The sequence below is a fragment of the Rhinatrema bivittatum genome, chromosome 10 (genome assembly GCF_901001135.1).
Source record: "Rhinatrema bivittatum chromosome 10, aRhiBiv1.1, whole genome shotgun sequence".
Classification (NCBI taxonomy): Eukaryota; Metazoa; Chordata; class Amphibia; order Gymnophiona; family Rhinatrematidae; genus Rhinatrema; species Rhinatrema bivittatum.
Genome location: NC_042624.1, coordinates 85009619 through 85034971, shown reverse-complemented (window position 1 = coordinate 85034971; position 25353 = coordinate 85009619). Strand labels below are relative to the sequence as shown.

The 25353-nt window shown below is 41.9% G+C and overlaps 1 protein-coding gene across 2 annotated transcripts in view; it reads right to left on the bottom strand.

Annotated features, from left to right (window-relative positions):
• The window catches only part of COL24A1 (collagen type XXIV alpha 1 chain), a 554101-nt gene that overhangs the window by 216694 nt on the left and 312054 nt on the right, over positions 1–25353 (bottom strand). For both annotated transcript variants that reach the window (XM_029618163.1, XM_029618164.1), the window contains exon 24: positions 23780–23824. In XM_029618163.1, coding sequence (XP_029474023.1) covers positions 23780–23824 — 45 coding nt within the window. The remainder of the gene's footprint in view (positions 1–23779; positions 23825–25353) is intronic.

Sequence of the window (25353 nt, the reverse complement as noted above, 5' to 3'; positions counted from 1 at the left end):
CCCTGATTAAAGCCTATAGGTCCCCAATTACATAGTCTGAAATACAGCAATATATACGATGCAAATGAAATCTCTCTAGAGAAGAATAACATACACTGAAATCTTAGGGAGGTCAAAGCCCATCAAATCACTGAACATTTTGATAGCTTTCTGTCGTTGCTGACATAAAGCATTTTGAAAACATTTATTACCCACTCTATCATCAATTTTAGGTGGGGTACAGGCAAAATTCATAAAAACCATCAAATTTACAAACTTCAACACAATTTTATCCACTGTTATATGCTGCCCTACATAATGCCCTCAAAACTAAATGTTTCTCAGCTGCTTTGCTCGACAACTCAGTCACCTGCTCCCCAAAAGCCTGCGTGAACATCAGTGCCTTTAGTTTCTTCCTACATGTTCCCTGCACGTCATCAGGTAAGGTGTTCCAAACTGTTGGCCCAGCTACTATGAACGTCCTGTCCTGAATTTCACGCAGGGGCATTGCTTGGGTTGATGGAATATCCAGCAGATTCTTCCATAGGGACTGTTATGGATGTGGTAGAATACAGATTCTTAAGACAGAGGCAAACCTACAAGGAATTTTTGCATTAAGCGCTCTATGAATTATTGCCAAATTTAAAACCTAATGAGCGATATACCTGGCCGCCAATATAAAGCATATACTAATGGAGAAATCTGATCATAATGCCACGCACCCACCAACACCCATGGTGCAGCATTTCTCTGCAGCCTGTAAAGCCCTCAGTGTTAATGCCGGCAAACCAATGTGTACAGCATTACAACGGTCTGATCCAGTGATTACTAACTTTTGGAATACCTTTTGAAAATCCTCTGGTTTCAAAAATGGTTTTAATTCCCACAGCAACCGTAGTTTACAAAACACATTGGGGTAGATTTTATAAATTTACGCGCACGCGTACTTTTGTTCGTGTACCAGGCGCGAACAAAAGTACGCTGGATTTTATAAGATATGTGCGTAGCCGCGCGTATCTTATAAAATCTGGGGTCGGCGCGCGCAAGGGGGTGCACATTTGTGCAACCTGCGCGCGCCGAGCCCAGCGCGCGCCGCCTGTTCCCTCCGCCTCCCCTCCCCTACCTAACCCTCCCCCCCAGCCCTATCTAAACCCCCTCCTACCTTTGTTGGCAGATTTACGCCTGCTGGAAGCAGGTATAAATCTGCGCATGCCAGCGGGCTGCTGGTGCGCCATCACCCAACCCGGGGGCTGGTCCGGAGGCCTCGACCACGCCCCCGGGCCGGCACCACGCCCCCGGTCCCGCCCCCTGACCCCCGGACACGCTTCCTCCCGCCCCTTTTACGAAGCCCCGGGAAAATCCGGCCGGATTTACTCGCGCAGGGCTTTTAAAATCCGGCCCATTTTTTTTACTGTAACTTTCAATTGTGATTGGAACGATAACGATGATTGAAATATAATTCCTAAACTTTTTTTTACCTATGTCAAAATTGGAATTTCCCAATCGATTTGTAATACAGAAGGATTTTCAGGACTTGTAAATCTGGACAGTATGATTAATTCAACTTTGCCAATGTTGAACAGCAGCTTATCTGCAGACATCATGAGTCCTATTGCCATGACACAGTTTGCCACCTCAGTGAAAGTCTCTGACAATGTGCATGACACAGGGTTGAAAATTGTTTGTACTCTGTATTCAGAAGGTATTTTACATCTACCAGTCTGCAAATAGATCTTAAATAAATACTAAAAAGAGCTGCGGACAAGGCTGAGCCCTGTGATATGCCACCTTCAACAGGAACCAAGAGGAGAATGAATGCTTAAACCTTACTTGTTGCACTTGATACATCAGGTATAATATAAATTATCTTAACACAGCATCTCAAATTCCTAATGCAGTCAACCATGACAATAGTAACTCATGATTTAAAGCATCAAATGTGGATGATAGATATATCCAGGAACACGAATATGTGTCACTTTCTGAAATCAAAACCTCTAAAAGAAAACAAGACTTGATAGCAATAGCACCTCTATACTATGACTGTTGAAAGCCAAATTGGAAAATGGTTTAATACTTCATGTTTGCCAAGAAACTCTACATATTGTTCCAATACCATCTCTTCTATCACCTTTGATAAAAAAGGCAAAGATGATACTGGATGATAATTCGCAGATTCTAACTGATCTAGATTAGATTTTTTTCAAGATGAGATGCACATTAGTTTGTTTCAGTTGGTGCAATAAACAGCCCTCGGATAACAACAAATTCACAATTTTAGCAATAGGTTTTACAATTTCCTTCCACATTAGTTTCATAATTGTCATGGAGCAAGGATTCAATGGGCAAGAGGAACTGTTCATTGCATTCATATATTGAATTGTCTCAATACTTGAGACTCTAGAAAAATCATCCATAACCTCGGCAACCTAATTTTTTCCATCTATAATTTATTTATTTACTATTTATTACTTGCCTATTAATTGCCTATTGCGAGTCCCCTGTTTTGGTGCTTTATCCTAGACTAAGGGTGCTATGGTTCTGGGTTTAGTTCCAGACGGGGAGGAAGATTTCTTTTCCAGGACCCCTGGCACTATCTATCACGATTCTCTGTGTCCACTTCACACTTTATATTGTCAATTTCCAGAAGGTGCCAGATAGTTAAAAATAAAAGCAGGGAAGTCAAAACCAGGAATCACAAAAGGGTCCATTCATCCCAGTAAGTCCACACTTGGGTCAAACTCAATGAAAACACTGGAGTCTATAGTTGGTGTTCAAATAAAAGATAGTCTTTGCTGTAACTTAAAGAAGAGGATCCAGGTCAAGATGACAAAAATAATAATCAACATACATCCAATGATCAATAAAACACAAATGGTTTCTCTGTCCATCCTTATTCTGCTCACTTCCCCTCTTGCTCTTGTACCTTCATCCTAATTAAAAATATCCTCAGTGAGAGTGACATAACTATAGTGCAGTTCCAGTTCAGGCATGAACTGGTCTGGAAAAGTCCCCAAGCAAAATATCCAAAAGAGGGTTCCAAGAAGTCAAAATCTTCAATTATAAGTCAACTACCAAAATACAGTCTCTTGAGTTAGTGGCTCAAAAGTGTACATCTGGTTGAATGGATCCAAAGATCTCCAACTCTAGTCCTTTGGCATACCGGAGGTATGCCCTTCCCTCAGACACTGGTCAGTTAAAATCCACAAAAAGTCTTTTCAAAACAATCTCTTCCTCAAAACCTCTTTTGCAAATGCTTGAATTGCGTTCTGTGAGATCCAGGGGGAATCTCCAGCTCTCCAACCACCTTGCTTTGGGATCCTGTGGAAATCTCTTTTCCTGTTGCCTTAAGATCCTTGAAGAATCTCTAGTCTCCTTCCTTCTCCTTAGCTCCTGATCTCCTCTTCCTCTATCACCTTCCCACTGACGCACTGGGCATGCTCATAAGACTTTATAGCCCAACAGGCCTATCCCTCAAAAAGGTAGGGTTAAGAACATAAGAAACATATGAACATAAGAAATTGCCATGCTGGGTTAGACCAAGGGTCCATCAAGCCCAGCATCCTGTTTCCAACAGAGGCCAAACCAGGCCACAAGAACCTGGCAAGTACCCAAACACTAAGAAGATCCCATGCTACTGATGCAATTAATAGCAGTGGCTATTCCCTAAGTCATCTTGATTAATAGCCGTTAATGGACTTCTCCTCCAAGAACTTATCCAAACCTTTTTTGAACCCAGCTTCACTAACTGCACTAACTACATCTTCTGGGAGGAAGGGAGGAATGGAGCAATGGGAGGAATCAAAAATATCAAACTCCCTCCTACTGCCCCAAGATAGAAAAAAAAAATCACATAGGGATAATATTAGTGACTGGAGTAGCCCTGTACACCTGCCTTTTCAAAATGTATGCTCAAAGTGGGGTCCAACGAACATAAAATCAAGCACCATCAAGCAATAAGACAATAGCTACAGTAATTTTCAGAGGGACTTCTGTGGGTAAAGCAGTTTTTTACCCTGGCCCTTCAAAAACAAATGGCTATTTAGAAAATTGTGCAACCAACTCCAATTATGTGCATGCACACTGTGTGCACGTATTTATGCACACAAGGGAGCGGTAACCCTGTTGGAAACTGACCTAAAATAATATCATGTTTTGGTGAGTTTTTTAAAAAGCAGTTTTGGGAATTGCTGTTGGCAGGCACAGTAGCATTGGTTAATAGCAGGAGGTGGCTTGTGGGAAGAGTTGGGTCTTACATACACATTTTTAAATTTCAAAAAGTAAGCACAGAAATTCCCTTGGCAAAACTATGTGCACCAAACAGCTGAAGTAACTTTGTGTGTGTGCAGTTTTGCTGCCTTGAAAACTGGTGAAACTTCCGTGCATGTTTGCTAGCTAACTTATGTTATGTGATAAGATTACCCACATAATAAATAAAAACAGAAATTCTAAAAGATGAGTAAATAACTAAACACAAATTTTAAAAACTTCAGGAATACATAAACAGCAGTCTAAACAGTATCCTAAAAGTGGCAGAGTAAGTACAAGACTCACTCACTAAAAACTACCCTGCCACTGGTTAGCAGTCAGAACCATCTGCAGGTTTCTGCACCAGAGAAGGAAACCAGGCCTCATGAGAAGCAGATAAGATGGGCACCCATCTGGGGCTGCAGGCTGGGGGTGGATGTGCCATTACGGAAGCAAGCTCCCATGTGGCTGCATCATCAGAGGGGAACCAGATGGTCGGTCAGTGGCTGCATCATTGGAAGGGGAACTCTCTCGGAGCTGGTCATGACGTCAGAGGAAGATTCCCTCCACTCTCCTCCTCCGCCCTGGGCCAGTTGTGACTTACGAGGGGGAATTCCACTCCTCCGCTTACCCAGGGCAGCATTTATTCTAGTAACACTCCTGGTTACAGACATCTCTCAAACTTGTTAAGTTTAGGAATAGATAGGCTCTCCTTGCAATCTCTGACCTCTCTCCTAATAATCTACCTGATAGCTTTCCTAGGTAATGAATTTAAAACTGGATTTCCTTTTGTTGACATTGCCATCCTGCCTATTAACAATCTGAACTGGCTTCAGTTCATTTAATTTTCTGGGGTAAGTAAATGACTTGAAAGGCAACCACTCCACTAATTACACGGGAATATTGGTAATAACACACACAAAAGCAGCTCTATATTTGGCATTCCTGCCAATGGAAAATATTCCTATTTCACAGCTGCCAATTTCTGGAGAATGCTAGGAACTGTCAAGAACAGTACAACTTGCGTTCAAAAAGGAAATCTCAATATGATGGCACAACTATCTAAAAAAGCATTCAATAAATCTTGCATTTTTTTCTAATGCATTCACGAGTGCAGTACTCTAATAAATATAATGGACCTTCATAACACCCGTGTGTAATGGATTTTTACTGAAGGCTTCCTTGAAAGGATTCGGGTCATACCTAATCATTTCTCCATGAATGCGCCTTTTACTGTATTTCCAAGATTTTTCAACTGTTAATGAAACTGGTTCTTCCCTTTATGACTGAAACACCCGGCATAATATCATGCTTCGTTCTTCTGCATCAGGGGCTCATGGTGCACTTTTACCGCAGATGAACTTGCCAATATGGATATCTCTAAAGCATGAATGGCGATTTAGTAAAATTCACTGCAGGCACCTACTACCGCTACTAAATAGGTCCACATGTAAAACATATTTTTATGTTATTTATTTACAGTGAATTTTACTAACCTGCCGTTCATGCTTTTGATACAGTCCCACATAGAGAAGGCTTGTGAATAAAATGAGAAGCTTGGGACTCAGAGCGGATTACAAACTGGTTGACTGACAGGATACAACGAGTAATAGTAAACGGAACCTACTCTGAAGAAAGAATGGTAAGTAATTGGTAAAACTAGGGGTCACGATATGAAACTTCAGGGAGGGGTGGGGCAACTCAGAACCAACAACAGGAAATATTTCTTCACTGACAGGTGGTGGGTGCCTGGCACGCCCTTCCAGAAGAGGTGGTGAAGATGAAAACAGTAAATACATTCAAAAAAGCATGGGATAAACACTGTGAATCCCTAAACACTGGAGTTCGAAATAAAAAAAAAAGGTGCATGTTGATAACCAGTATGGAGCAGCAGCTACTACCTCAAACAGAAGGCATGGAGATTACTACCCTTAACCAATTAGCTTACATGAGTTTGACACGCAATGGCAGCATCACTGACTGCTTTGACGATGGGGAGAGGAAAAAGGGGAATTGGATTCAGAAGACAGCCAATGCTGGGCCCTTTTGCATCCAGGGTACTGTTATGCAGACTCTAGGGAAAAAGCGCAGGACTGCTTCTATGGCTACGTCCCAAAGCAAAGCACGTTCAAGCAGCATCGTCTGAGTTATGAAGAAGGCTGCTCACCCAGTAAAAATGTTTTCTCGCAGTGATTTTGTGATGGGTTTTGACAGTTGCTTGGTTTAGACTGTTAATATTACTACCCATCACATAAGGCTTGGGGATAACGTGCACGGAACGGCAGTTACCACCATTGGAAACTTGCTGGGCAGACTGGATGGACCTTTTGGTCGTTTTCTGCCTTCATTACTGTGTTACTATGTATGCAATTGTAATACAGTTTCCCATGACTTTCTGAGGGCCAAGCCCACATTAAATGCACTTTACAATAAGCCTAATATCATATGGGTCACAAGTAGTTTTGTTTTTTTTTTGCAGGGTTTTCTGGTTGGCACCACAGCAGTGCCTGTACATATAGTATACATGTTGTTAAGTGATTTTTTTTTCTCTCAGAAGACTGTCCTATGAATGTCCTTTTTCATGTAAAATCTCCCTTTTGGGTTGGGAAGTGGATAATAAACAATTTTCAAATAAATGCATAATTTTTAATTATGTGTGGGGACGTCAGGGTGGGGGGGGGGGGTGCGTGCAATGCTGTAAGGTTTGCCTAGGGCACCTAATACCCTTTTACCGGCCAAAGGAGAATGTGCCAAACACAGACTTCCACCATTCATCCATCTGCCACATCCCCAGAGGACGTGTGGGGTTCCCAGGAGTGTGACAGGGTTGCCAGCTTCTTAGAAATATTATTACTGCCACCATTTCTGGGAACCATGACCCCCGCCTCCACCCCTTCCCCAGCATTTCAAATCACGAAAGAGCCAGAGTCCAAGGCAGACCCCTCACCTTGGACCCCTCAATGATTTGACCTGCACTTCACCTACGGTGGGTGTATCTTGTTTCTTGCCTTAGGCAGGAGATTGCCTTGAGTTGCCCCTGGAGTAGGGCAAGTACAGGAGGCAGGAAATGGATCGGGAAATATAATCGCTGTTCTTTGTTCTGTGGCAGAAATTGGCTAATGCCTGAATCTCATTCAATAGAGAGGAGCCCTCTGCTTCCTGCCCTAGCCTCTTCCTTCCCAACCAGCATGCAGGGGACAGGAGGGGAGGGGGTAAGGCTGCTCCCTAATCCAGCCCCTCTCCTGTCATTTCCCAGGTGTCCATACTGGGACAGATACGGTAAAACCTTGTACTGATTCTGTAGGGAGAGTTTGAGATCCCGCTGCTGAAGAACCTGATTGGTCTGGGGCTGCTGGGAACGAGGAAGCAGTTTCCAACAGCTTGAGAGTTGCTGAGTCAAACTGTGGAACCCCACATGCTGCATCTGTGATGCTTGGCAATGAAGTGGATTACCTGATGCAAGATTTTGGTGAGTACTGTGAATCTGTTTATGTCTACTTGGAGCTGAAATCCCTGACCTGTTGGAAGTCCTCTGAACTACTTGGGACATTTTACTAAGTCTGTGCCCCGTGGGAAGCTTGCATTTGAATTTTGAATTAGCATGCTGAAGATAACCTGTGCCCTTGTGTCCGTTAACCCTCTTGAAAATGCAGCCTGCTTGGAACCTGAGTGGAAAACCGGTTTCAATATACTCAGGATCAGAATCTGATACCACACAAAGACAAGAATAAGCAAAAAGTCACTTCCATGGAGAAGCAGTTCCATTTTGATTGTATCTTTCAGAATTTGGAGGATTTCTGATTTTAAATGGATGATTCACTACTTCACTTACTTGTAAGTGCTTTATATTTCCTGGCAAATGTAATCTTTGATCATTTGAATTCTACCCTGAAGAAGAAAGTATTAGCTCTCGAAAGCTAGTCAAGAAATGTATTGTTAGTCCAATAAAAGGTATCACTTGATATATATATATATATATATATAGAGAGAGAGAGAGAGAGAGAGAGAGAGAGAGAGAGAGAGAGAGAGAGAACATATGTATTTATATTTTGTTTTTATTGCTTAACCTTTATTTCTGTGCAGTGTAGTGTACATGGTCTTGAAACTTCCTGCTCTTAATGTGGCCTAGGCAGTCATAAGCCTGCATTCCTATGTTACATAGTATAGTAAAATTATTCACCACAGCCTAATTGGGAGCAGGGTCTGATGAGCTATGAGGACAGTATAAAGTGAAACTGGGATCTCACACTGGGATCCTCAGGGAAATCCTGCATGTTTTCACAATAAAATAGTTTTGTCACAGAAAGTTGTATATTTGAAAGAAGACTTAAGAGGCTCCAGCAGGATCGTCTACGGCCACACAAAGCAGCAAAACAGTAAAAGAGCGGTTGGGGGCCGGGGGGGGGGGGGGGGTGAGGTAACGAAGGGTCATTGTGGAGGCTGTGGCTACAGAATGGAAGGGGGCTCCGGAGAGGGGCCTGGCAAAGATCAAGTACTGTGAGAACCCCAAGTGGAGCGAGAGGAGTAAATGGTAGAGCATGGAGTGAGTCACTTGTTCTTCATGAACTTTCAACCCGGTGGCTGATATGTGATCTCCAAGCAAATATCTAGTTCAGAAAGGCAGCAACATAAAACGCTGCTGTCTGATCAGAGAATAATGTGAGCCTGTGTTTCCCCCATGCCCCAACTCAGGCAATGATTCAGATGTTGGCAGATGTGGACTGAGAACCTTTTCGTCCAGCGTTGCTAACAGTTAAGACTCTTTAATATTCCAAGGATATACAGTCATTTTCTACGCATACGCCTTCCTTTCTTGTTCATGAGTTTTATTTTGTAGCATGATGTAATAGCCGTTACACCATAGAGTATTCTGGACATTCAGAGAGCCTTCAAGATCAAATTTTCATTGATATACTAAATCTGGCCCTTAGGATACACTGTAATTAAAGGACCATGTACGGTTCGTATTACTCTGTAATGCTATTGTCTTTGGCAGGCGCATTCTATGTATCTGTGTTGAAACGAGATGCATCTGTGTTCTGTCTATAGCTGACGAGGTGGTTTGTAAGAACTGCAGTCCATCAGTAGCTGAATCTCCAAACTTTACAGTGCTTGAGAAGCAGATCCTTGCTTACGCACTTAAAATCAGTGGGGGAAAAAAGAAGCAGGAAGAGAAAAGCACAGGGCTTCGAGACAATCTGGGAGAAGACAAGCAGGTTAAAATGAAAAAGCAGAAGCAGAGAGATCGAGGAATAGGAAGGAAACAGAAAGAGAGGGAAGTAAAGAGGGCAGTTTCAAAGCGATTCACACACGTAAACTGGCCGTCTGAAAACTGCCTTCCCTCAATACGAAGATTAAAACTGCGTTTTTAGAGGAGGTACACTCGGGGCCGGGAGGAAGAGAGCATGCTTAGATTGCACGTGCTATAAGAACAGCACGTAGAAATGTCGTACTCGTGGCAAACTTCAAAGTGGAGGTAGCGCATCCTTTCCCTTTAAAAACTGGTGCAAAGTCCTTGAGTAAAAAGCATCCAAAAGCGGACATTTTGAACACTGCCCCCTTGCAGTCAGCAGGTACCGCATTTTGCTATGAATCCCCTCCTATGGGCCCTTCACCTCTTCCCTCTGACTCGCCCACTCCATCCTTTTCACTTCTTTTCACTACTTTTTCCATTCCTTGGTGGCAAGCCCTGTTTTGTCTTGTTCCTCCCTGCCTTCAAAACCAGATTAAAACCTCATCTTTACTCCTTTCTCCTTAAGTCCTTCCGACTAACAGTCTTCCAAGTCTCCTGCATTTACCAGTTTCCTCCATGTCTCATACCTCTGCTTTTCAGCTTTATGTTGATGCACAGCTGCCTGGAAAAACGAGGCTTTAAAAATACAATAATGAAGAGGATTTCTAATTCCAGGAAACTGTACTTAGAAGCAACCTCTTACTCTCCTATTAGAATGCAACATTTTTCAGCATATTCAGTAATGTTGATTTCTGTTTGGATTTCTACTGTAACACAGTAGAAATGCTTCTGATAGAAGCATTTACACGGAAAAGAGATCTAAACTCATATCCCACAACTGAAGCATTGTTACGTGTGGCAGCTCACAGGATGGCCCCACGAGCTGCCTCACTCACTCCCGACGCTGCAAGACCTGTTTTGCGGCCAGGACGCCACCTCACACTGCAAACGCCGCTTAGTGCGGCACAGGATACCACCAGCCGCCACTCCCCCAACTTCCTTAGGCGCGCATTCACCCGACAGCTCCACTCTTAAAGGGCCCGTGGCAGGAACTCAGCTGCAATGCTCTCTGATGACATCACCGGCTCCTCGCTACTTAAGGCCCCTTCCAAGGAGCAGCAGACGCCTCAACAATGGGTCTCCAGTCTAGAGCAGTGCGTGTTGCTCCTGCGTTCTTGATTGTTCCTGTGCTTCAGGCTTGCCTTGCTCAGCCTGCTTTGTCCAGCCTTGCCCTGCCCAGCTGTCTCTTCGAGTGTCTCTTGTGCGTCTTCATCCATCCTTGGCCTGCTCTCCTGGTACTGATCTCTTGCTTTGGACCTGACCACGATTGCCTGCCACCTGGACCTGACCTAAGAGGCCTAAGTCAAGAGAAGGCCACATGTGACTGTTCTGTTTGGCTTGTCCGAGGAGAATGTTGCTGTCGCCGGTGGAACCCAATCCACCAGGCATCTAAGATGAGGAAGAGGCCATGAGCTGCCCGGCAGTTCCCATCCCACTAGAAAGCCAAGATGAGGATAAGGCCACAGGGCTGCCTAGCAGATTCCAACCCACCAAGGATCAGAAGAAGACAAGGCTGCAAGGTTCTCCAGGAGTTATGGGGCTGCCGGTGGTTTCCAACCTGCTGTGCGGCTGAGATGAGGGAGCTGCAGAGCCATCTAGTGGATCCCAATCCACTGTGCAGCCAAGATGAGGACAAAACCACAGGTCACCCAGCAGATCCCAACCTGCCAGAAGGCCAGAAAAAAAAAACTAGAGGAACAGTGAAGTACAGAGGTAAGTTAAGAGTAATCCAGTTCAAAGAGGTAATGTTCCCTCCTATGAGCTTGTACAGTGGAGATTTCACCACTGGAGATTGCAAAGTGGGAGAGGAGTTGTTTGCCCAGAGTGCCATGGCGGTGCTTTTTCTGTGGGTACTATTTTTCATGGAAAATGCCACGTGTAGATTCCAAAATGCAATCTACCTGCATTACTATCCCCTCCATGACCAAAACGTGCCCCCAGGTTATGCCTCCTCTCTATGTACGTAGAAATGCACGCATTGCGAATCATGCATACTTTTAACCACACTTTGGGAGGGCAAATTTCAGACAGCAGATTTATGCACGAAAATCATTATTTACTTGAAAACTGTCTTCCTCAGAAATAATTCCCTACAACAGGTCAATTAAACATTCAGTCATTTTAGGGACTTTCTATCCTACTCTCCTTAAGTTTCCTTGCTATTTCCTGATTTTTGTTGCTGGCATGCTTTTGTTTCCAGTGCAGAATATATCCACTTTATCGCCGCTACTGTTCTGCTCTACGGGGTGTCTGACTAATCCTTGCTCTCATCACTGGGCATCTGTGTTCCTTCCTTACTGATTTACTAAGAATTTTCATCAATAATACAAAGATTTATGCTTGAGTGCGCACAAAGTTGTTCCAGTTTATTAAATATCTCTTTTCATTCTGTGATTCCTTCTCCCATCTGGAAACACATAAAGAATTCTGACATTTTACAGTAACCCAAAACTTACTTCTAGAACAAGTACACTGAAGCACGAGGTACAGAGATATATACATTAACCAGAGAAAGCCAGATTTTAATCACATGGTTTTCATCTGCTCCCCTAATTAACTGATTTTCTTCATGCTTATACAGTTGTGTTCATATATTTATTTAATATAAGTTAAATGCATTTCTCTATTTATATTAGCAAACAAAGTGAAAACAAGAATACGTTATTGGCATTAAAAAAATGTAACAGGGCATGGTCAGGGCTGGAAAATCAGACATTTATTTAGAACCACGATGTGACGCCAAACATGTGCATATTGATGTATTAGGATTGGCATATCCTGTTGAATTGCTTGATCTGCTGCCAATTCTGAGTTATTTCAATTTGCATATCTTTGCTGCTGCTGCACCAGAGATGTGGACAAACAAAAGCCCCAAAATGTTTGTAGTTTCATTAAGATTAGATTGCAACAAACAATTTTTCAGAAGTTTTCCAGCTACCATTTTGCCAATCCTCCTACCATCTCTTCACGCTTATTGACTAATATCCAATTAAGTTTGGATGCTGACTTGAGATTTATGATAACAGTTATAGGTGAAGGAAAGAAACAGAAATCACAACTGCCCTAATTAATTCTCCTAGGGACAGCAACACTATAATCTGTGAATACATATATTTTTGTAACAATGTCTCATACAAGACTAGGGAAGAAGGCAAGATCTACTGAGCATCTAATTACTTTCATATTTGCCCTAAGCTTTCCCCATGGTGGTCCATGAGATCACTGAATGCTTGGCTGTCGGCATTCCGTCTGTATTCCCAATTTGCAAATAGATGTCTAGAAAAAGCACTTCTACAACCGCAGTAGTTTACATGAATCAGAGAACAGTGAAATAAAAATCCCTTAAAGCAATTTTATATCTTTCTGGTTACCTGTAAATCATTTATATATCATTAACTGGTGCAAACTTAGTTTTGGGGATCTGACTCAGTGGGTTAAAGACCGGTGTTCAGATATATTTCAAGCTTTAGAAGTCAAAATGTTCCTTGTATTCAAATCTGGAAGTCCAAATAGTAATAAAGACCCTAACTATTAATGGCAGATAATTCTGGCCTCTGATTTTATTTTAATTAATGAATTAATCACATTTTTTAAATATACACTTGGAATTAAATACTGCCAAATAAATGTTAAATGAACTCTGGTTACAGATGAGGATAGAAGGAAAAACAGCAAAAAAAAAAAAAAAGCTTAAGAAATAAAGGTGAGCATAGTATTAATATATGAAGACTTTGTCAGGTAGTGGTGGTTGGTGACTTGCATGGAGGCATCCATAGATATGTTTCCCCGGGAGGTGTGCTCCCTGCCAGGTGCCAAAATCCAAGACATTATGGAAAGAGTGCCAAAATTCCTCAAACCTACTGACTACTATCCAATGCTACTCATCTATGTTGGCACAAATGACACAGATTGTATCAAAAGTGACTTCAGGGCACTGGGAGAATGTAAAGCAGAAAGGTGCATGGCTGGTGTTCTCCTCCATACTCCCAGTCAAGGATAAAGGCCCAGGCAAGAAAGCTGACATCTTGGAGATGAGTGAATGGCTGCGTAGATGGTGTCAACAAGAGCATTTTGGCTTCCTGGACCATGGGATAATGTTTAAGGACTGCAGTGGGGGTCTACCTGTCAAAGAAGGGGTGCAGCGTTTTCCAATACAGACTGGCAAACTTATCAATGAAGACTTCAGGCTAGGATCATCAGGGTTGGGTGAACCAAACCCTAAGGTAAGCTAAACACTTGTATAAAAAATGGGATAAAAGGGCAACATTTGGAAAGCTACGTTCATTGATGCTCAAAGATGGGAAATAAGGTCCTGGATCTCGTGGCAGTCATGGAAGAAGCTGGCTTGGATGCAGTGATTGTATCGGAGACGTGGTATCTGGAAAACCATGACTGCGATACAGTTATGCCAGGCTACAATCTGTTCAGGAAGGACCGGGTAGAAAGGAAAGGAGGAGGAATGGCAGTATAAATAAAAAATAATATTAAAGCAACAGAATTGCAGGGCTTATGAGGGAAGGAGGCATTACTCTGGGTTAATCTGGAAAGAGGGACTGGAACATCTATTTACATTGGTGTAACATATACAGATCTCCAGCACAGACAAAAGAAATGGATAGAGATTTAATGGAGGATATTCACAAAATTACTATGAAAGAGAAGGTGCTATTGCTAGGGGATTTCAATCTGCTAGATGAGGATTCGGACATCCCGGCTGCAGTATCTTCTAGAAGCGGGGAAAACCTGGATTCTCTGCCGGGAGAACTATTCTGTCAATTGGTAATGAAACCTACATGGAGGGAGCGATACTGAAGACAGTGTCTCTGATGTTGTAGTGGACAATCATCTGGGATCCAGTGATCACTGGATGGTGGGTTCAGTATTAGAGTGTAGGAGATGAAGTTTCATTCAAAGGTGTGGGGTCTCAGATTTCAGGAAATTAACTTTGTTAAATTGGGGGAGTACTTAAAGGAGTTGATGGGAAAATCTAGAGGAAGCAGAAGAGCAGCAGGCAAAAATAAAGGAGCTATTAATAGGCTGATTTTAAAACGAACATATGTGTGCCCTTATATGCGTATATCAGCACGCGGATGTTTTAAAATACACCTCCTGTATGTTAGTACGCACTTAATTTTAAGAGACAGCTTGAGCGAACATACTTCATGTAGCTTCCATAGGACTTTGTCGGCTTTTATGCACATAGGTAAGAGGATTTTAAAACATATTCACATGAAGGTCATCCCAGTTTTTCCAATTAGTCCACCAGTTTGCCCAGTTAATATTGAGGTCTTTCAGACCCCTCTGGTTCTTCATCCTGCATGCTCCCCAGTTGACCCAGACCCTCAACCCTGGTCTTGTAAGCCCTAACACGTGCTGCCCTCTCCGGTTTTAAAGTATGGAGTTACGTGCATGTGTTGGCCCCGCCCCAGAATGCCCATGCCCCACCCATTTTCCACCCTCTTATTTTTGCCAAGGGCACAGGTATATACACGCGTACTTCATGGCTTTTTAAAATCCACATTGCTCGTGCACGGCCCACTTTAAGCGCCTATTTTTTGCTTGAGTGATGCTTTTAAAATTCACTTTTATAAGAGCAGCTAACCTTTTTGTTAGAAAAGAGGAAAATGAGGAAACTATGGTTTTCTAAAGATGTAGCTAAAAAGGTACGGGAGAAACTGTTAGCACTCCAACTACAAGAGATTGCAAAAAGAGGGAGACAGGTGACAATATCTGGAAAAGCTAAGAGAAGCAGGGAAGGAAATCAGGAAAAGTTCAAATGGAAGAAAAAAAAATAGCAAATACGGTAAAATGGGGGGTACAAGCCTTTTTTAAAGATATTTTAGTGATAGAAAAAAAGGGAAGGAATACGTAAGGGCTGATGAGAAATAGCAAAATTACTTAACAAATATTTCTTTTCGGTGTTCACTGTGGAAGGGCCAGGAGCAGGATTGCATAAAACAAACACAAATAACACTGGAAGTGAAGTAAACTTCAATCAATTTTCAGAAAAGTATATTCATGAGGAGCTAATTAAACAAAGTAAATAAATTGATGTGGCTGGACAAGATATATCCGAGAACTTAGAAAGTTCTGGCAGCAACACTGACTGACCTTTTCAAAGCTTCTTTAAAGTCAGGAGTATTTCCAGAGGACTGGAGACAGGAAGATGTAGTTCCTATTCATAGAAGTGCGAGGCTAGGAACTATAGTGGCTAGCCACTGGCTAGTATGACTTCTGTGGTGAGCAAATGAATGGAATCACTGCTAAAGCAGAGGACAGTGTTCTTTCTGTATTGCAAGATCCGAGGCAGCATGATTTTATCAGAGGTAGATCATGTCAGGCGAATCTGATCAATTTCTTTGATTGGGTAAGCACTAGATGTAGTGTACTTGGATTTTAGGAATGTGGGCGGTAGCAAGGTGAGGTGAACATCACTTCCAGTAGTGGGCACAGGACGGAAGGACTGGAGCAAATGTAGGTGGTCCAGTGAGGCTGGGCTGAGTTTCTGGAGCAAGGTGCAGGCTGGGCTGAGACCCTGAAATGGACTGAGGTGCATGGAGGTAAGGGTGAACTTCAGGAACCCTGGAACAGAGTATAGGTAAGCATGGAAGTGGGTGCGGGTAAGTGTGGAGCTAGAGTACTGGAACTGTGTTCAGGTATGGATGTATCAAGAACACAGGAACCAGAAGGCCGGTAAGCATGGTACTGCACTAAGGAACAGGGACAAGGAAGACAGACTATGACAAGATAGGACAAACCAGGACAAGGACTACACTGAACACGAAACACAGGCAAGAGGGGAACCAGAAAGCCCATAGGCTACAGAGCAAGGCAAGAGACAGGTGGCTAGAACAGGGAGCCCAAAGGAACTCGATGGCAAAGCACCGAAGCATGGGCTAGGCAGGGTTAAATACTGGAATCTGGGTGTAGGGCAGGCAGGCAAGAAAGGCTCTACCAACCAGGGGAGAATGCTCATTGAGGACCTCTGGTGGTAAGGAGGCTGCACAGCAGCCAGAATTATAACAATAACACTGTAGAAGGATTGTCAGGAAAGGTTTGTCTTTTTGCTGATAATACCATAATCTGGATAGGACAGGCAGCCAGGAAAGTATGGAAAACATGAGGAGGGATCTAGTGAAGCTTGAGGTCTGGGGCCTAGGGTCTGGCAGCTAAGATTTAATGATAAAAAAAATGCAGTGTAATTCATTTAGGATGCAAACACACAAGGGAGGATTGGGGATGAAATTATTTTAAGTACAAAAGAAAAGCAGGATCTGGGGGTGACTGCATCTGATGATCCTAAGGTGGTCACATAGATGGCTAAATAGACAGCAAAAGCCAGAAAGACGCTTGGCTGCATAGGGAGAGGGGAGTGATACTGCCCTTCTACAGGCCCCTGGAGAGGCCTTATTTGGAATACTGTGTACAATTCTGGTGACCACATGCAAAAGGATATAAACTGGATGGGGTTGTCAGTTGTCTTTGTTTTAAAGCATATGGGGACAGACTTAAAGATCTAAATATGCATAGCCTAGAGCAGAGGGTTCCAAACCTGTCCTGGGGGACCCCCAGCACGTCAGCTTTTCAAAATATCCTCAATGAATATGCAGGAGAAAATTTTCATGTTGGACATAAGCTTAAAAATATAAACTAATCTAACTTTCTTCTATAATTTGTCCAAGATATATTGCTTTCCTTACTGTTAATTCGAACCTATTCTTGTGGGCTGGTTTGGTCTTTCTTTCAATAGAAATTGTGGTTTTTCTGCTCTGTTGAAATATGTATGTGTGGTTGTTTGAATTAAGTTTAAAAAAAAAAAAAGTTATTTTATTTCCACTTGTTCCTCTTGGGGGTTGCTGGAAATTTAAACTGGAGGTTTCCAGTTAGAAGTAGAATTTCTAGTACATGCTGACCTCGCTGGGAGACTGACCAGGTTACCTGAGTTGTTCTGCAACAGCTAAATTTAAAAATATAAATTAATCTGTTTAGTAATCTCAATTGTTAATTCCCTCCCTCCCCCTCTACCCACTCACCTCTGGGTTTACTTTCTTATATACTCTTCCCTGGAATCCCAGATAATTGGCTTCAATTACATCACCTCCTATTACACAGTAATTTCCTAAAGATCAGATAATAACTTTAACAGTCATATGGATTGTAATAATTGGCTTTTTTATTCCACCTATTCATCTTTACTGGATAACATTAATACTTTTCATTTTTACTTCAAATACCTACTACTAAAAATCTTTACTAGTTCCTAAACTTTACCTTACCTATATTATTTTAGGGAATCTGTGATAATTTAACAATGTCTTTCATTCCGTGCAACAACTGTAGTGCTTATGTCCCAAGGCCCATCATTTGGAGAATCAAAGGTTGTCCCTTTTGCCTTCAGCTGTCTGCAGTTAAAATGGAGTTCATTCATCTAAGGGGGGAATTGTCCAGGTTTCAATTAACCTCCCCTTCCTCGAACAATCCAGTATCTCTCCTATCTCCCACAGAGGTTGCAGAATCCCAGGAAAAATGGTTTACAAGTGGACACTGGTAGAACAAGACGTGACAGACATCCACCTTCCCCAACTTTACAGCATCGTGTGCAGCAACCCCCACTCCCGCAAAGATGTTGGACATCCGGGATTCAAAAACCCAGGAGCAAGTGGATAACAGCGGGCTCTGGCAGAATAAGGCCTGTGATGAAAGGACACCCACTCTCCCCACTCTTATCCCTACATAATGAAATTTCTTCACTGGAGAATGAAGAAACCTCAGCAATAGATTTTGAAGTGATTTCTAAAAGTGAAGTCGCCCAATGCACCCAGAAGCCCTTCAACAGAATCAAATGTCATAAAAGAAAGCTGCTTATGGCTGGGAGCACATTTTGATGGTGACACAATAGTTAAATGCATTCCAGGATCCTCGGCAAGCAGAAATGCAAACCAGATAATCTAAGTCATTGAAGATTAAAGTATAAAGTAGGAACTTTGATATCAGTGTTATCATCTATCTGGGGACCAATGACCTCAACAGAAATAATATCCATGTAGTACAAAAAGATTTCCAAAATTTAGGCAAGATAAGACACACTGCAAAGAATATTGCCTTTTTGGAAGTATTACCTGTTCATGGAAAGGGAAATGAGAAGATATGCCATATAAATAATTTAAATTCCTGGCTCAAAACCTGGTGTACAAAAATGGTTTTGGATACATTGGAGGCTGGGGTCGTGTACGGAGCAGTAAAAGGCTATATGGTAAGGATGGTCTACATTTGACTTAGCAGGAAGGAGGATGGTAAGTGAGAAATTCAGATCATATATTATCAGACATTTAAACTAAAGAATGGGGGTGGCAGGAGATAGCCAGTGAAAATGACATGTCACCCCCAAAGCAATACAGGACTTGGAAGGAGAACTAGACAGAGATCTGGTCAAAGACATCCAAAAGGTGGGAAAGAAGGGCAAAGTGTTGGTTGTTGGAGACTTTAATATGCCAGACATAGACAGGAAAATCCCTTCCATGGAATCGACCAGAAGTACAGAGATATTGGATGCTCTGCAAGGGGCTCTCTTCAAACAAATGGTAATGGAACCCACAAGAGAGGTAGTTATACTCGACCCAGTGCTCACTAATGGGGATAATGTCTCAAATGTCCGAGTAGGTGCCCACCTCAGCACTAGTGTACATCAAACAGTATGGTTTGACATCACAAACAGGATACGGAGAAGTCGCACGAAGACCCGAGTTTTGACTTTCAAAAATACAGACTTTGTCGAAATGGGGACATACCTGGAGGTAGAACTAGAAGACTCAGAGAAAATGGGAGAGGTGGAACAACAGTGGACCAAACTAAAGGGAGCAATCACAAAAGCAACAAATCTATATGTTAGAAAAGTAAACAAAAGTAAGAGAAATAAGAAACCGATCTGGTTCTCAAAGGAGGTGGCTGACATAAAAAAATTAAAAAAAATAGTATTCAAGAATTATAAAGGATTCCAAAAAGAAGAACATAGGGAAGAATACCTTGTAAAACTTAGGGAGATGAAGAAAGTAATCAAGAAAGCAAAATGTCTGGTAGAAGAAAGGATTGCCAAAGAGGTAAAGCGAGGTGACAAAGCATTCTTCAGATACATCAGGGAAAGGAGAAAAGTCCAAAGAGGTATAGTGAAATTGAAAAGTGACCAGGATCAATGTGTGGAGAGAGGCGAAGAAATGGCAAAAATATTAAACAATTACTTCATTTCGGTGTTCACTAAAGAAAACCCTGGAGAAGGACTGTTGCTAGTTAACAAGACTGTGGAAGAGGGTGGAGTAGATGAAACTCCATTTACAGAAGAGAATGTATGGGAAGAGCTAGGAAAACTGAAAGTGGACAAAGCTATGGGGCCTGATGAGGTTCATCCCAGGATACTGAGGAAGCTCAGAGATGTGCTGGCATGTCCACTATGTGACCTGTTCAATAGATCCTTGGAAAAGGGAGTGGTGCCGAATGATTGGAGAAGAGCAATGGTGGTCCTGCTTCACAAGAGTGGGAGCAGAGAGGAGGCTGGAAACTACAGGCTGGTTAGCCTCACCTCAGTGGTGGGAAAATTAATGGAGACTCTGCTGAAGGAAAGGATAGTGAACCATCTACAATCCGGTGGGTTGCTCAATCCAAGACGGCATGGATTCACCAGGGGAAGGTCCTGTCAGACAAATCTGATTGATTTTTTGATTGGGTGACTAAAGAACTAGATCAGGGTAGAGCGCTTGATGTGATTTACTTGGATTTTAGTAAACCTTTTGATACGGTCCCACATAGAAGACTCATGAATAAAATGAGAATGGTGGCATGGATTACAAACTGGTTGATGGATAGAAGGCAGCGTGTGATGGTAAATGGAACTTGCTCTGAAGAGAAAACGGTGTTGTGGAGTGCCACAGGGATCGGTGCTGGGACCAGTTCTGTTCAATATCTTTGTGAGCGACACTGCGGAAGGGATAGAAGATAAAAGTCTGTCTATTTGCAGATGATACTAAGATCTGCAACAGAGTGGACATGCCAGAAGGAGTAGAAAGAATGAGACGTAATTTAAGGAAGCCTGAATGGTAGGCGAAGAAATGGCAGCTGGGATTCAGTGCCAAGAAGTGCAGAGTCATGCATTTAAGTGTGGTAATCCAAAAGAGCTGTATGTGATGGGGGGTGAAGGGCCGTTGTGCACAGAACAAGCGAGAGACCTTGGGGTGATAGTGTCTAGTGATCTGAAGACGGCAAAGCAATGTAACAAGGCAACAGAAAAAGCCAGAAGAATGCTGGGCTGTATTGAGAGAGGTATAACCAGTAAGAAAAAGGAGGTGATTTTCCTCTTATACAGGTCCTTGGTGAGGTCTTACCTGGAGTACTGTGTTCAGTTTTGGAGATTGTATCTAAAAAGGGACAAAGACAGGACGGAGGATGTACAGAGAAGGGCATCCAAAATGGTGGTGAGTCTCCATCAAATCACTCATGAGGAGAGGTTGAAGGTCCTAAATATGTAAACCCTTGAGGAGAGGAGGTGCAGGGGAGATATGATAAAACCTTTCAGGTATCTGAAAGTTTGTAACAATGCACAAACAATGACAAACCTTTTCTGTTGGAAAGAAATCAGTAGAACTAGGGGTCACGAAATGAAACTCCAGAAAGGACGACTCAGAACCAATGTAAGGAAATATTTTTTCACAGAAAGGAATGTGAATGCCTGGAATGCCCTTCTGGAGGAGGTGGTAAAGATAAAAACAGTAAAAGATTTCAAAGGAACATGGAATAAACATTGTGGATCCCTTAAGGCTAGAGGATGTGAATGAAGAAAAGAGTGCATGGGAGTAACTTGCTGGTGTGGTGGTTACTACCCTTAACCAATAAGCCTTTATGCTGTTCATGCAACTCCATCATTGCTTTCTGCTTCAATGGCAGAGGGAAAAGAGGAAAAGTGGAATTAGATTCAGACAGCAAGCAACAAGGACACTGAATTGCACGGTCTGGGAAAACAAATAAGCATGGGAATAACTTGCTGATATGGCAGTTATTACCCTTAACCAATAAGCCTTTATGCTGTTGATGCAACTCCAAAATTGCTCTCTGCTTCAATGGCAAGAGGTAACAGGGAACTGGACTCAAACAGCAACCAACAAGGGCCCTGACTATGACAGTCTGGGAAACTGATAATTATAAAGGTGGCTTGTATGGCCAGTAGTTGCAACCATAAGCTTGCTGGGCAGGTTGGATGGATCATCTGGTCCTTTTCTGCTAACATTTCTATGTTCTAGCCAAATCTTGTTTTGTTGTTGGTTTTTAAAATAATTTTACTAATTGGGAAAATTTGTCGTCCTCAGTCAATCAATGACGGAAGTGAGATTCAACTGTCAAATCCCAAATCCCAGTACTACTGACCAAACCACTAACCCTCACCATTACAACACAACTGAGATGGATACATTTAGGCCTTTTCCATCTAAATCGCTGATTTAAGGTCTTAGATCTTCAGTCTAGCTTATAGAAAATTAAAGCAACTTGAAGTATTATTTTAAAGCACCATATTACATGAGACCTGCTGGTTATCAAAATTAATATAAATAAGGGGGGGGGGGGGAAACCATGCTCATGTATGAATTTTCTAGAGCTTTCCAACTTTCACCCAATTGAAAATTACCTCATTCTTCTCAAATCAAGATCATTTTCAAAAGGATAGATACAAGGCCTATGACGCTACTCCCCCCCGCACACACATTTGGACCTGACTGGTGAATTTTTGCAAATGTTATCATGCCTAGAGCCATTCAGATGGCTTGAATTACTGTTTTAGTGCTTTCAGCCCTGAAAAGGGCTAAGAAAAGAATGAAAACTAAACAATAATAGAAATAAAAATTAAGTCATCTATGAGTAATTCTGTTTTTTAAGATGATTCTTGTAGTTGTGAATAAAGGCTCGTGGCATCATAGCATGAAAAATGGAGGCTGGCTCCAACTGACATAAAAGTCCAAAAGGAAGTACTAGGCTAAACATGGCTCAGTCCTTAGCATGGATCCCTCAGGCTTCCAGCAGCTGGGAGAGGCATTTATATGACTAAGAAAAGAACTCACAAACATTAATTTAACAAAAATATTAGAACATGAAAATGGAACGACAGCAAATGACAAGCATGGCTCAGGTTATCTAAGGCAAGGGTCTTTGAAGGAAGAGGTTATGCCCTGGTGTACTTAGTTAATGATCAGCCACCTCGTCACTGCCAAATAACTTTCACATTTTCCATTTCAATGGCTCCCAATTTGCACACGCAAACAAACAGCGGGAGATCAGTGGAGAAAATGCATTGAAACTAAGGATAGACAACACAACACTGATAAAATGTTAATTACAAAAAATAAGAAGTGTATTTATCTCCTTAATATTTATCTAGAGATCCACCAGTAAGAAGCACATTTTGCTTTAGGATGCAACCAGACAAGGATGCAGTTTTCATATCTTCCAGTCTGAGCCATTAAAATGATCTCCTTACCCAGGTTTCTCTCTTTAGCAGGTTAGGGTTCAGGTGGCATGTTGTAATAAAATGCACTACCTGAGCACAGTTTCAGTGGTCTGGTACACGTGCCCTTTATGCGTAAATGAATTGCTATGATAGCATACTCGCTTAAAACTGGGTTTTACATACGAAAATGCACTTGTTGCGTGTGAGTGGGCTTTTGAAAATTATCTCCGTATATGCCACTGAATTATCAATAGATTTTAGTCGCGTAAGTGCACTTTAAGTGCGTAAATGGGCTTTTGAAAATTGCTACGATAGAAGGTTATATTTTCACCTGTAACGCCTTTGAAAATTACCTCCTAACTGTACAAAGTAATACTGTTGGATGGGATTCAGCTGCATTAGCATGGTATGCAAACTTGTAGTTTCTGAAATGTTTGGCATATTGACTGGCTGACCCCGTTTTGCCATCTGGACTTTCAATGAGCTATTACACGTGAATATCCTATGGACAATTCAATGGCTTATGTTGTAGAAATCTTGAAAAGCCCGCTTACATGGGTAAAGTGCATTTATACATGTAAAACCCAGTTTTAAGCCATGTAAATGCGTTTTAAAGCCAGCCTTTAATGTACACAGTAAGACAGACCTCTTGCAGAACACGACAGCGTTTCTACTTTCCCCAGTTAAACTGGGTCAATCTGAATCTTGTCCAAAGGAAACACAACCCATTTTTTCACATCCAACTTCAAAAGTAATTTAAAAAAAAGCATGCTTACTGCTTCTCCAGTTTTTCCAATGATTCCAGGATCTCCTAGTTCTCCCTGTTAATAGCAAAGTTTTTGAAAGTTAATTATCGCCATCTGTTTCCATGTGCATATTTTTTTTCCATAATTTTCCATTTTTTTCATTGATGGTTAAAGTCAATTTATACTTTAACTTAATTGTCATTAACACATCTGCACTAAGGGTACCAAACGTCAATTAGTATATTTAAGAAGTACTTAATTTCAGCATTTATCTGGCATCTCTTTCATTTCTGCATTCTGGTAAATACATGCAAGCCTCTGCAATGAGATGAAGGAAGAAGCCAGGGAAAGGATTTTTGTGAAGATTTATTCTTGTCCTGAATTTTTGGTCCGTTACCCTTCTTCACATTTTTTGTTTCGCACTGTATCATGTATACTACAGTCAAGGAGGATCATGGACGTCTTTTCCCATGTGGGTAGCTGTATCTTCAAGAGCTGTGCCAGCACACATCACAGGATCCTACAGCTACCCACATGAGAAAGGGATTCAGGATCTGGAACCGGCACCCCCGCTGATCTCATGCACTCCTTTTCGCTGGACAGAGCTTCCTCCGGAAGGAAGATGTGCTGAGGTGAAAGGGGTGCCTCCTTCTTTGTCCCTGTAGCCCTATTTCCGAAGCACCTCTCAGCCTGAGTGCCGGTGTCAGATCAGAACAACCCCTAGCGGACCCGTGAAGGCACAGAGGTGGCCTGGCAGTGATTCTATTCCACACTGCTTTGAATGCCCACCGGCCTGTGCGCCTTTAAGGGGCAGGTTCAACCAGACACGGCTGCTCAGGACGAGCGATGTTTGGAAAAAGAGGGCCGCAGAGACAGAGGAGATGGTACTCTTCTCACCGCAGGGCCCTTAGTCTAATTAGAAATAAGTACAAATCTTCTCTATTAAAAAATTTTATTTTAATATTAAGCCTTAAAAAAAAAAGTAAGGATGCAGAGTTCAATTCGCCTAAATTTGTTTTGGACCTCAGTGGGCACATAGTGAAAAAAACACAATTAGCAACTATTCTAAAAGCAGATATTACATATGGGAGATATTTGCTAAAAGAAAAACTCATTTATCACGGCTTAAAAAAAAACATTTGTGTATGCGAAGGATGATCCCATGAGTGCCCCATTAAATTCTCTGTATTCTGCCCACAGACTGCCCATAAACACTACATCATCCAAATACTTGCACACTTTTATTTACCTTTACCAACCCTGAGAAAAATATATTTACTCTTGCTCAATACTGCTTAAGTCCAGGCCAGAGCACTCTTTTCGGCTGTGCAGCTCCCATTCTTTATATATATATATTTTTTTATTTTTTTTATTTTTTTCAAAATACCAATAAAATACATAACCAAACAAATCTTCCAACCAAAATACACGTGATACACTTCAATGATATCTGCTCATAGAGGAATACAAAAAACAAATATTCCTGTAGAGTAATTGTTTCAAATTTCAACATAATGGTCCCAGAAGGACCCCCTCCAAAAAAAAAAACCCTATTTCATATCGACAGTTTCCCTTTCAGAGTAAATATGAGTCTCCCTATGGTA